The sequence below is a fragment of the Chelonia mydas genome, chromosome 1, assembly GCF_015237465.2.
Source record: "Chelonia mydas isolate rCheMyd1 chromosome 1, rCheMyd1.pri.v2, whole genome shotgun sequence".
In the NCBI taxonomy this organism is placed as follows: Eukaryota; Metazoa; Chordata; order Testudines; family Cheloniidae; genus Chelonia; species Chelonia mydas.
In genome coordinates this window covers 333,142,511-333,155,203 of record NC_057849.1, presented here as the reverse complement: position 1 = coordinate 333,155,203, position 12,693 = coordinate 333,142,511, and the positions used below count along the sequence as shown (strand labels likewise).

Sequence of the window (12,693 nt, the reverse complement as noted above, 5' to 3'; positions counted from 1 at the left end):
TCAATGGACACCCCATTTACATAAGAGTCAACAAGAGGACGGGAAGTCCATAGGAAGAGAAGAATAGCAGGGAGTCATCCTGACCCTGGGGGCAAAACAATGAGTTTGGGGAAATATAAGGAAAAGCAAAAAGCCGTGTTGGTATCCGTCATTTGGGGACAAAGGGAGCAACATTCTGTGGACAGTGGATCCTTCTGGCTCGAAGGCTGGGGATTCTGGTAGCTTGATGTAAGTGAGAAAGCTGCTTAGGCCATGATTGTAACTTGCTAAAGTTATGTTTCAGTCACTAGACAGTATGTTATAAGAGATCTGTCTCTTTTTCTCTTGCTTAGTATCACGTAAATCTGCATTCTTTAGTATTACTATAAACCATCTCAGTGCTGTTATATTAAAGTGAAGTGTGGGTCCTCCGCTAAACTGACAGGCTGGGATGTGCACGGCCTCTTTGGAGGCAGCATACTTAATAATTTCTGTGAGTGACCAGTGAGAGGGACTGGACACTGCAGAGAGACATCTCTTGGCACCTGGGGTTCACAGAATGATACTTGCAAGGTAAGGTTTAGACTGGCAGAGTCTCAAAGAGTTTGCTGGTGAGGCAGACAAACCAGTTGGCAAGGAGCTGTCACACTGTTTGAGCTCCAGCAAAAGCTCTCTCTTGCTGAGGCGGTGTGGTAACACAGTGGCTTACCGTTCTGGGCTCCCTGCAAAGAGCATCACAGAAGCTTCCTCAAGTGTGATGACTTTGATTTCCATGAAAGGTTTGCAGTCAGCATGTATTACTTTATTACAAGCACCCTGTAGCTTACAATATGGGACCACACATTACTTCTCAAATGAGCCAGGCAACGCTTTTCAGTGATGGTTAAGAGATTAACAGAGATCCAGGGCTTCTTGGCACTTTGTTTGGGGGTCCAGTGATGTCATAGTGGCATTGATTGTGTGGGATCTGAAGTCCTTTCAGGCAAGTTCAGCATCAGTACACTCTGGCAGGGTCTCAGACCTGTTCAAGATTTCAACTGCACAGCGATTTCGAATGCTATAGTTTTTTAGGTTAGATAAATCAAATTTTGCCAACCCAATCACTGCTTTGCCTGTGCTTTTTAGTCTAAGACAAATTTGCAGAGACTACTTTATGTTCTTCAGTGGCAGATGGACAGTTTTCAATGATAAGAGATTATCATGTAATCAAACATCTTCTTTGTTTGGCCATTTTTACTCTGCCAAGTAAATTGGTGAATTTGCTTCCTGTGAAAAAAGGTGTTCATAATGACAAGCTCATGAGAAACACGCAACTGTAAAAAGTGTTCACCTTCCAAGGTAACAGGCCCAATAACGTTTTTTCATGCTTTACTCGAATTATCAGCAATAGCCTTAAATTCACCCAGGAGAGTGACGATGTCGTCATTCAGGGTAGTTCACAGAAGATTGCTGAGTTGATTGTAGATCTCGTTTGTTTTCATCAGAAGCTTCATTGGCTGGAGCATAGCAAAGAAAAATTGTCCATCTTCCATGCTTATGCTGGTGCTGGGCTTTGAGTAGGTGACTGGAAATTGGTTCAAACAAAGAGAACAATTTGCAGATACGACATTTAAAGAGGAGACCCACTCCTTCCTTTCTCGTGCCCTGAGCACCTGACTGCATAAGATGATAGTTGTCTATTCTTTCTTCCCCTCCATCTTTAAGGTGGGTTTCAGTGAGGCCAGTGATTGGCATCTTTAACCTGGACATTTCTCTAATGAGCAGCTCCTTTGAGCCTTCCTTATTCAGGGTTTTTCTGTTCAATACATAAAAGTTGAAATTACATGTGAAATTAATTTTTAATATATCATAAATCACATTGATCTGAGGCAAACACATTCGTTACTTTCATAGCAGTTACTAGCCCATCCAACCCTAGGCCTGGGTCCTGTGGGAAAAGATGAGAACCCCAGGGTGGGCTCCACCCAGTCTGGCAGGATTGGTGTTGCCCTGTACAGTGCATTTAGCACAGGAGGTTAGACTGTCTACCAATGAGATGTGGCGGTACGGTTGAAGCAACAAGTGCTATACCAAAACTGAAGCTGCTCAGATGAACACCTCTCCCACCTCAACCACTCTGACAGGGAGTCACTCTGGTTGATCTTGAAACTCATAGTCCTCTCTGACTAGCTGTGTAGAGTTTCTTCTCTTATATGACTCCTCGAGCTGCAGTCCTGTAACTGGGAAGAGAACTGCTTTCTTCCAAATTAGGTTGGGTGTTCAACAGAGTTGCATTGCCACCCCAGAACTCTGCAATAAACCTTGTGCTTGAACAGACACTAAGTAAATGCATTTTAGGCATGCATCTTGATGATAAGAACCTCTCCAGCATCGATTTTGCCAGTGACATAGTGCTAGTTGTCAAATCAATGCACGAGCTGACTGCTGTGCTTAAAGCCCTGGAAAGCTCAGCTGCAAAAATCAGCCTGAAAATGATTTGGGGGCAAAACCAAAATTCTTCCTGTCAGCAATTCTGAATACACTGCAAGTTTTAGCATATTAGTGGGCAACCTCCCAGTCGAGATTGTTGGTGATTTCACCTACCTCGGCTCTGTTGTTGGTGACGTGGGCTGCACCGAGAAAGAACTAGAAGCCATCATTGGAAAAGCAGTGTCAGTAATGGGGTGCTTCATCGAGAGTGTCTTATGCAAACTGAACACCCTGATAAGGAGAGGGACAAAGCTGCAGATATATAATGCTTTGGTGGTCAGTATCCTGATCGATGGGACTGAAACACGGCCCCCACTGTCAAGATTAAAAAGATTAATTCAGTACCATTCAGATTAAGCATCTTTGAATGATTGAAAACATCGAATTGTAGAAATTCAAGCCAAATGAAGATACCTGTCTTCTAACTAAACAGGTCCTGAGCTTTCGACCGGTTACCCAGTGCTCTCTAAGGTGGTATTGTCTTTTGTTCCAAATGCCTACCAACTTCTCTGCGATAATCATCTTCGACTTTGACCCAATGAATGCAGGATGGAAAAGACCCCCTCAGACACAGTGGCCAGACAGCGTCAATAAACACCTGTCCCTCATAGGTGTAAAGTGCCAGATTTGACACAGGACAGAACATTATGGAAGCATATGGCCCTGTCACTGCTCAAGTGACAGCATGAGAACTAACCTAGCCTAAAGATAAGGGATGAAGATTGGTGCAACTCAGTGCAGACATAGTACTTGGAACAGAGCAGATAGAAAGGTCCTGTGTTACTGTGAGCACAATTTGCTTAAATGCTGGATCAATCTCTAGAGTACATTTGTCATTTTACAATGGTGATGTTCAGACCTGTATGTAAAACAAGACAGCTGGGGGAAATCTTTTGAACGCTTTAATTAAAATGCCACTTCTCATCTGGTCTAACTATACAGACAATGTTTTATGTATGCTAACATTCTAGTTATCTTAGTGCTAAGCTTCCAGAATGTCTAGCTATAAATACATAGGGCCAGGAGATTTGCCTAAGTAAAGATAAAACAAGGATTCCAGGTTTGGATCGTTTTTTGTTAGGTGGATGCAAAAGATCAAGCATTATATTTATTTGTTGTTCTTTGTCAAATATACCTTGTTAGCATCTAGATACGAGGGCTGGAGCCAGATAAATACAGTAGGTACATAGGGAGAGAGATGATATGACACCTACAAGAAATTAGCCAACTAATAATGGGTAGGTTGAAACACAGTTGGGTAGAACTAGAATGTATTTATTTAATTTTAAAAATATATATAAAATTATCTATATGTTGGGTGTATTCACCCTCCCTTGCCCTTTATCAATATGTTGCTTTTCCCCTTAAAATTTAAGCTCTTTGGGGCAGGGACTGTGTGGGTAAACAGTGCCTAGTGCATTGTGGGTATTACCCAAATCCAAATAATAATGATTGATAAGTACAGCTTTTCTTTAGCAGTGATTCGGGAGTTTTATTCTCTGTGGGACATTAAGAGTAAGATGGGATGGATGGGCAAGCAACCTTCCCCTCATAGCTAGTGCCTCTGGCAAAAAAGGAACGGTACACCTGCACTGCAGCTGGATACGTGAATGGCAACTCGTGTAGATGTATCCACACTAGCTGTCCTCTAGTTAGCTTGCTAAAAATACCAGTGAGGATGCTGTGGTACAGGCTTCTGCATGGGCTGCACACACAAGTACATGCCCAGGAGGGCCAGGCAGTCTTATGCAGCCGGCACTGAAGCCTGCGCCCCCACACCCTCACTGCTGTTTTTAGCGAGCTAACTAGAGGACAGCTAGTGCGGGTGTGTCTATACGAGCTGCCATTCACACCCCTGGCTGTAATGCAGATGTACCCAGAGAGCGCTCAGGGCTGGTCCTGATGCTGCCCCTGCCTTGCTCCAGCCAGCAGAGCTTGTTACAGGTGCCATGCTTCCTTTGTGCACTCCGATATGCTATGCATCCGATGAAGTGAGCTGTAGCTCACGAAAGCTCATGCTCAAATAAACTGGTTAGTCTCTAAGGTGCCACAAGTACTCCTTTTCTTTTTACGAATACAGACTAACACGGCTGTTACTCTGAAAAGAGTTCCGAGGGTAGGGGATGCCTGCCAGTCTAGTGAGCCTCTGCACTGTCACCCGATTGGAGCCGCGTGGGCCCTATACCACTGGAAGGAAGTCGATTTAAATTGTGTGTGGACCGTTCGGGGGGCCAGAGACTTCAGAAGGGCTAAGGAAGGCCATGGAGAAAGGTCCCACCTGTGATAGAGGCTGTGCAGGGGGTTCTGATCTCTCTCTACAACATGGAGCAGCACCCCATGAAAACTTTCTCTACTCCCTGATAGGGGCAGGGATGGATGAGGGGGTCATGGCTATTGTGTCTGATCCTGTGGGTCCATTGGCCAAATGCCCCCAGCGGGGCACAGACGGCTCTGCCACTCTGAGGCTGTAGTAGCAGCTGTGCTGGGGTTTCAATGGAGAATTCCTGCATAAAGCCCATCTTCATTTGTGCTTCGCACAGGGGTCAGGATTGGGCCTTCAGCAATCAGGACTCTGTTTGTAGCTGCAACAAGGCACTTGTTCCTGACAAAAGAGAGCATCTATTAGAGAAGCACGTGACTCTTTTGGGAAGCTTGAATGTGCCATGTATTTCAGCCATGATTCTCAAATATGAATTCCTCCTCCTCATTTGTTACCTTCTCCCCAGAAAGCGATTAAAGTGTTTCACATCCCCTGATCTGTTTTGTTTCTTAGGCTCTGTGGATATCCTCCGTTTTATGATGAAAATGACTCCAAGCTCTTTGAGCAGATTCTTAAGGCGGAATATGAATTTGACTCTCCATATTGGGATGACATCTCAGAGTCTGGTAAGGAGCTCATTTAATTGCAATAGCCATTTCTTGCACATTCCTTCATATTACTGAAGTCTACCATTCATACTTTCCAAGGGTGAAATTTGGATCTCCATAGTATGCCCAATTCCTGTTAACTTGAGGTCAGAGGGAACTATATGTTCAACTGAGGGCAGGCTTTTAACCCAAATATTTTTTAAGCATCATGGGAAATTATTTCTATGAGAGCCTCAAGTTAAGTCCTGTCTCCTCCCAGCGTCAGGCATAAAACACCAAAACTTGACTTGTAGAGAAGCCCATGACATGAGAATTCGTATTCAGCCCCAAGAAAACAACATACTTTCTTTTTTCCACCATATCTGAATAAAATGCACATTTTCATCTGTCTCCAGTAATAGAAAACAAAATAATTCAGCTTTTTTTCCTGAATGTGTTTGCTGGCCTGATTGATGAAGCTATGCAGTGTAAACAGGAAAGAAGCAAACCCAGGAAATCAATGGCTTCCAAATGAAAATGGCTAAAACAACAAGGAAAGAAAAATCCCATCAGTCCCTTGAGAAGGGAGGGCATGTGGTCAAGTAGTTATAGCACTAGGCTGGGAGTCAGAAGTTCTGGATTCCCTTCATGAATCTGCCACAGACCTCCTCTTTAACCCAGGCATGGTATTAAGGTATGTGTACACTGGCGTTGGAGGTATAATTTCCAGCTCAGACAGATGTACATGTGCTATTTCTGATCAAATTAGCATGTTAAAAATATCAGTGTATCCACCACAGCACAGGTGGCAGGATGGGCTACCACCCAATTATGTACTGGAGTCCCAGGCAGGATTGTGCTTGGGGCAGCTAACAACTTCCTAGTGCTACAAAATTTCATACTGTGTACATCTGGTGCCCAGATACCACAGTGATGGTAGAAATCCATGCAGAGGAAGATTTAGAGAATTTAGGAGCACAAAGCTGAAAGTCAGTGGGACTTCTCCTGAGAAATCCCCAGGGTGCTTTTGGGAATCTCCCTCAAATAGATCAGATTAACACGAGGAGCCTAAATCAAGCCACTTCATTCCAAATTTGGCTTCTCAGACAGGCACTTAGGTCACATTTTTCAGGCTGCCCCATACACCTTTGATGTCCTCCCTTCAATGGTCTTCTCTCCATTTAAAAGTCTCCTGAACACACACTGCTTCAAGCCCAAGTGAGCTGATCACATTCACCACCTATCTTTCTTATATTTGATATTTAAAAAACAGAAGCCAAAACATTAACAGAACCACCCAGATGTGACTTGACTGAAATGAGTAATCACAGGCTCTGTAACACTCGTCCTTCTTCACCCCATCCCCTCACTCACGGTGTCACATTTAAAATGTAGCACACAAATCCTTTGAGGCCAATGACTGTGTCTTCTGTGAAGCCGCTAGTTTACTTCTGGGGAGACCTATTAAATAATGATTAAATGGTTAAAATAGGAATGTGGAAATTTAAATATCTGTCTGACCTCCCTAAGAAAGAGTTGGAATGCTCAGTCTCTGTGCTCAAATTTGATAATTGACTCCTGTGTCTTTATTATTATTAATCTTGCCTATTGGGCTAGTCTTATGAATGGCACACTTCATTTTGATGAGGGTCCTGTATGAGTGGGCGGGAGGGGGAGGGAAAGGGGAAGACAGTCATCGTGTCATACATCAGTGTCGTTAAGACGAACCTTTAAATACCACGGTGTGTCCTTGCTTCTCCAGATGTCAGCCCAATTGCTTTTGCTTATTTTATTTTATTTTTTACAGCTAAAGATTTTATTCGGAACTTGATGGAGAAAGACCCTAACAAAAGATATACCTGTGAGCAAGCAGCCCGGCACCCATGGTAAGCAACTAACAAAGTACTTCTGTTGCAATGACCTCAAGAAATGAGACTTTTCTTTAATTTGTGTGTTCAAAGGGGAATGTTTGCTGCACTATGCTGTATACTAGCCTTTGCTGAGTAACTTATTGCTGCAACCCCAGTCTTTGGCCCCTAGTTCTCCCTGCTTGTTCCAGGGTGTCTGAAATTAGGCCCTGAACCTTCAAAAACTTTAAGCTTGCCAGTAGTCCCATTGAAATCCTTGAATAATTAGTTAATTGCTGCCCTCAGTTATACTGCGGCAGTGAGGTTGCATCAGTAAGGTTGCATCAGCATGAATCAATGCAGAATTTGGCCCATTTTGCTAAAACGCAGATTGAAGTCAATGGGATGCAATTGAAGTTAGCCATCTGCTTACTTATATGGCCCTCATCCAAGTAGAGTCTGAGGAGCTAACAACTACTGAAACTCTTTGCCTCACAACACCCTGGTGAGTCAGGGAGACCGGGAGATATCATCCACAATTCACAGGCACAGTGTCGACAATGATATGTCTGCGCTGCTTAACTGGCATTAACTAACCATGTTAGCTAATTTGGGTTAAAATAGCAGTACAGACACAATGTGGCTAGCAACTGAAGTTCAACCCAAGACTCCCCCTCAAGTGACTATGTCTTCACCGCAATTTGAACCCAACATAAGATCACACTTTTTTTGGCAGTGTAGACATACAAGTGACTTGCCCAATATCATGCAAAAAGTCTGCAGCAGAAGCAGGAATTGAATCCACATCTCCTGAGTATCAGGCCAGTGCCCTGTCCATTAGGACAGTGGTTTTCAAAAAAGGTGTACAAACTCTCGTTAGGGCGTACACAATAAAAATCCTGTACTGGCAGACAACGCAGTTTATTTAATAAGACTTGGCAATCTAATCATAGGTATATTATGACCCTATCTCAGATGGGGGTACGCAGTAGTCTACATTATTTGGAAAGGGGTATGCAGTCTAAAGAGTTTGAAAACCACTGCACTAGGCCATCATTCTAAGCACTCCGGGTATCACAGTTTTCGATACAATCCTTTAGGGCAGGGATGTTGGTGCTGTGAGATGCTGCTTTTGGGAATTGTACAATAATGACAATAATTGCAAAGGAAAGGATACTGGAATCAATGACAGTAGAAATCCTTTTCCACTCAGGAACATCACAGCTACTGAAAATATCACTGCATTCTGCGGTTTCATAAGGGTGGATAGTACACTGACCAATGTGTTTCCTCCGCACCTCAAGTTCATCCTGCATGTACCCATAGCCATTTATAAAGTTGCTGAGCTTGAACAATAATAAGTTCAGTAGCTTGATTTACTGCAGTACTTGTCCTGTGGGGGAGTTGGAGCACAATGGGCCAAGTTCTGCACTCAGTTACATTGGACAACCCCACTGCAGCAGTATACTTGAATGCAGCCAAGTTACAGCACTGGCATAAAATGAACATGCAGAGATGTTAACATAACAGTCACTTGCTTCATGTATCTGGAACATGGAAATTCCAAAAAATATGCTCTGATCTCTTGAGGAGCAGTGAACTTTGTTGTTCAGAACTGCTCCCACTGCAGACTTGAACATGTAGCACACTTGTCTAGGTACCTGGCACTAAAATTGGATTTGACGTGTAATATGCTTGTAGCATAGTTTGCAAATTATGTAGCTTGGGTGCACAGTACGTTATCCATTTAAAAAACATGTTACGTTTCACTAAGGCTTAAAAGTGGTAGCATGGAACAGATTCCTAGATTAGGATTCAGGGTGTTTGGTACCCTTCACTGAAGTTCATTGGTTCGTCTGCATTTCATTGTTACTTTAAATTCTGGGACAGAAGAAAAGGTAGATTGTCTCCAAGTTTTTTACAGCAGAATACTGGAGCTGTAGCGGATTATGATCACTTGCTGATTGTCTGGGCACAATGAGCCTTGCAATACCCCATATTTATAAACATATGACTGATGCTGCTTTCATTCACCTATAGGAAAATTATCCCCCTCTACCTAGCAGTAGATTGTGTAATGGTATGGGATGTAACCTGATGTTCAGAAATCAGTGCAATGCAAAAACATGTTTCTTGCTATGCTGGTTTCCTTGCTGATTGCAATGTCTAAAAATTAGGGTCATGGTTTGCTCCTCTAGTTAACAAGTGACTTGTGATGCAGGTCAATGAATTGTGAAGGTATACAAAGCAAGTGATAGTCCTGGAAATCTTGGCATAATGGCATGGATTTATCATAACTAGAATACCACATCAGAAAATGACTGCAGGCTCTAACAATAGCTGTGATTACAACTAGATTGATACTCAGTCTTTGCAATCAAAGGGGCAAAAACAACTGGAAAAAAGAGCAATATATCTCTTTTCTCATAATAAACAATAAGACATGAGACATGGAGGATGTCAGGCAAATAATCTAGGAAATTGAGATTATTTGTCTTCATCCTTCCACCTACCCACTACCATAAATACATTGCATATGTAAAATATTAGCAAGATCAATGACCGGCATCAATATGAACCAGAAATGTGGAGAAGTCAAAACATAAATCATTGCAAGTCTCCTCTGTCCCATCAATAACAGTATCTATTGTCTTGGTAACAAAAAGGAAATTTGGGAAACTGTTTGTAATTTTTGTGAAGGAAAAAAAGTGTTTTCAAATTATACAATTCTGAGCCTCAAGAAATTAACCAAGTGATAGAAGTGGATATTCCAAATAAAGAGTAAAGAACCAGAAATGCAACTCCCAGGGGGGAACTGGATGACCTTTTATATTTCTGAAGGACAAATCTTCTGAAAAGTTATTATCCAAATTACACAAAATGTACAAATCCAAGTCTTGGCCTGGTGACATCACTGTTGGTTTCTGGACTATAATAAAGAAACGTGGCAAGACCAGCACACAGCTGCTGAGCCCTACCAATGGAGCAGGAAGATAAAAAGTGTTGTTTGGTTTTTTGGGTTTTTTGTTTGTTTGTTTGTTTTGTTGTTGTTGTTTTTTGCAACTTGTTGCCAGAGGCCAGTGGAAAATCATGCTCCATAAATTTTGCTGCTTTGCACAGAATCCAACTTTCTGTTTAAAATCAACTAAAAAAAAGTTTTTCAATCATTTCTGTTGCAGAGATACTTTTCTGCAAGTGTGGCTTTACAAGACAGTGGTTTATTTATAAGGCCTTTACCAGCTATGTAAAGCATCGCTGAATCCAAGTGTGACGAGTTGCCCCCCTTCAAGGTGCCACCTGATGTGCTGAGATAACATTGAGCCCACCTGTTCTGCCATCATTGGCCCCCTTTTAACCTGTCTTGCTGAGCCAAGCTCTTAAGCCTCCTCTAGCACACACACAGGCAGGGCCACACCCAGCTGCAGAAAGACACAGACACTGAGATCAGCTCTGGGAAGACTCAGCTTCAGGAATTTGCCCCAACATTCAGGGCAGACCCAAAGGTATACTGTCTTGCGCTATATAGAAGAATCTGCACAGTACAAGCCCATAAAAATTCACCCTGTTCCGCAATGTGAAGAGAGATATGCACACGACCTTGCCCTCCTGCCCCAGTTAGAAATTGCACAAACCGGGTTTCATAATAAACAAAGCAAATTTATTAACTAAAAAAGGCAGATTTTAAGTGATTGTAAGGGATAGCAAACAGAACAAAGCAGATTACTAAGCAAATAAAACAAAGCACGCAAACTAAGCTTGATTCACTAAAGAAATTGGCTACAAATTGTAATTTCTCGCCCTAAAAGTTGTTTCAGGCAGATTACAGAGATTCTTGAAAGCCAGCTGCAGCTTGAAACTTCAGGTATTATTACTCACAGGCTATTACTCAACTTTCCAGCCTGGCTCAACTCTTTTCTCCCCGGTTCAGTTCTTGCTTCCAGGTGTTTCCAGTGTCTCTTTGGGTGGGGAGGCAGAGGAGGCCCTGATGATGTCACTCCCCTGCCTTATGTAGCTTTTGTGTATGGCGGGAACCCTTTATCTTCCAATGGAAAAACACTGGCATCCCAAGAGGTGGGGTCCAGTATCAGGTGACTCAGACCCATGTCTCTGCAGGATCGTAGCAGCCATTACTCGCAGGCTGTCTGGAGCATCCACAGGAAGACTAAGCTCTTTCACAGTCCATTGTCTTTGCTGAAGGGCCATCAGCCCTGTCTGGCTTTTTCATTGTTTTACCTGAAGGGCTGGTTGTGGGTGTCACCCAAAGTAGCACATTTGAAATACAGATACATGGTCAATATTCCTAGCTTCAGATACAAAAATGGTACATGCATACAAATTGAATAAACACATTCAATAGATCATAACCTTTTCAATGATACCTTACATGAGCCATCTTGCATAAAGTATATCTGAGTTATGCCACATCCTTGTCATAGGTATATTTCCATAAAGAATATGGAGTATAACGTCACACCAAGAATCAGAGGTTAGAATTGTAAATGACAGGCTTAGTCCAATGATTCTCCAGTGATTCTCAACCAGGGGTACACAGAGGTCTTCCAGGGGGTACATCAACTCAGCTACATATTTGCCTAGTTTTACAACAGGCTACATAAAAAGCACTCATGAAGTCAGTACAAACCAGAATTTCATACAGACAATGACTTGTTTATACTCCTCTATATACTACACACTGAAATGTAAGTACAATATTTATATTCCAAACGATTTATTTTATAATTATATGGTGAAAGTGAGGTCAGCCGTTTTTTCAGTAATAACGTGCCGTGACACTTTTGTGTTTTTAAGTCTGATTTTGTAAGCAAGTAGTTAAGTGAGATGAAACTTGGGGATACGCAAGACAAATCATCCTCCTGAAAGGAGCATAGTCGTCTGGAAAGGTTGAGAACCACTGATCTAGTCTATCCCTGCAGCAGGGAAGTTTAAAGTATTAACTACATTCCCACCTCATCCCAACCGTTAATTCCCGGATAAGTAAACCTTAAAGTCTAGCTGGGAGACTGAACGCTTTCATGGTAAAAGAAAAGGACTTGAGGGATCAGGACATGTGGGCTCCAGACCCGCTTCTGTCCTTGATTGTGCTGCTAAGTCACTTGATCTCTCTATTTTTGAACTTAACTGTCTATAAAATATGGGTAGTAGTTATGTACCTCACTGGAATGAGACCAAATCACGAATGTTTGTGAGGCTCTAGGATGCTATAGTAATAAAATGCCATCTCAGAAAATGAAGCAAGGCCAATCTAGAATGAACCAAACACGCCCGTGGATATTGCCCCCGGTTCCATGCTTTCTCCATGTCTTTGTGATGGGATTGCTCTGTGCTCAGTCATTCATCAAAGAGAATTTTCATACCTGTTTGCTTATGCCAGGAAGTGATGGGGTTTTTACTGGTCCCTCTGTCATTCTAACCATTGTCTTCATTTGCACTAGGCTGCGTTACCGTCAGTCTGAAGGAGGGGAGCTTGGGCCTCTTGATTTCACCAGTCATCTGGCAGTGCGGGGTGAGGGGGCGTTCTTCATAGTGATAA

At 42.6% G+C, this 12,693-nt stretch overlaps 1 protein-coding gene across 2 annotated transcripts in view; it reads left to right on the top strand.

Annotated features, from left to right (window-relative positions):
• CAMK1D (calcium/calmodulin dependent protein kinase ID) overlaps positions 1–12,693 on the top strand; it is a 367,151-nt gene that overhangs the window by 332,806 nt on the left and 21,652 nt on the right. For both annotated transcript variants that reach the window (XM_007056552.4, XM_037889306.2), the window contains exons 7-8: positions 5,222–5,334; positions 7,103–7,181. In XM_007056552.4, coding sequence (XP_007056614.1) covers positions 5,222–5,334; positions 7,103–7,181 — 192 coding nt within the window. The remainder of the gene's footprint in view (positions 1–5,221; positions 5,335–7,102; positions 7,182–12,693) is intronic.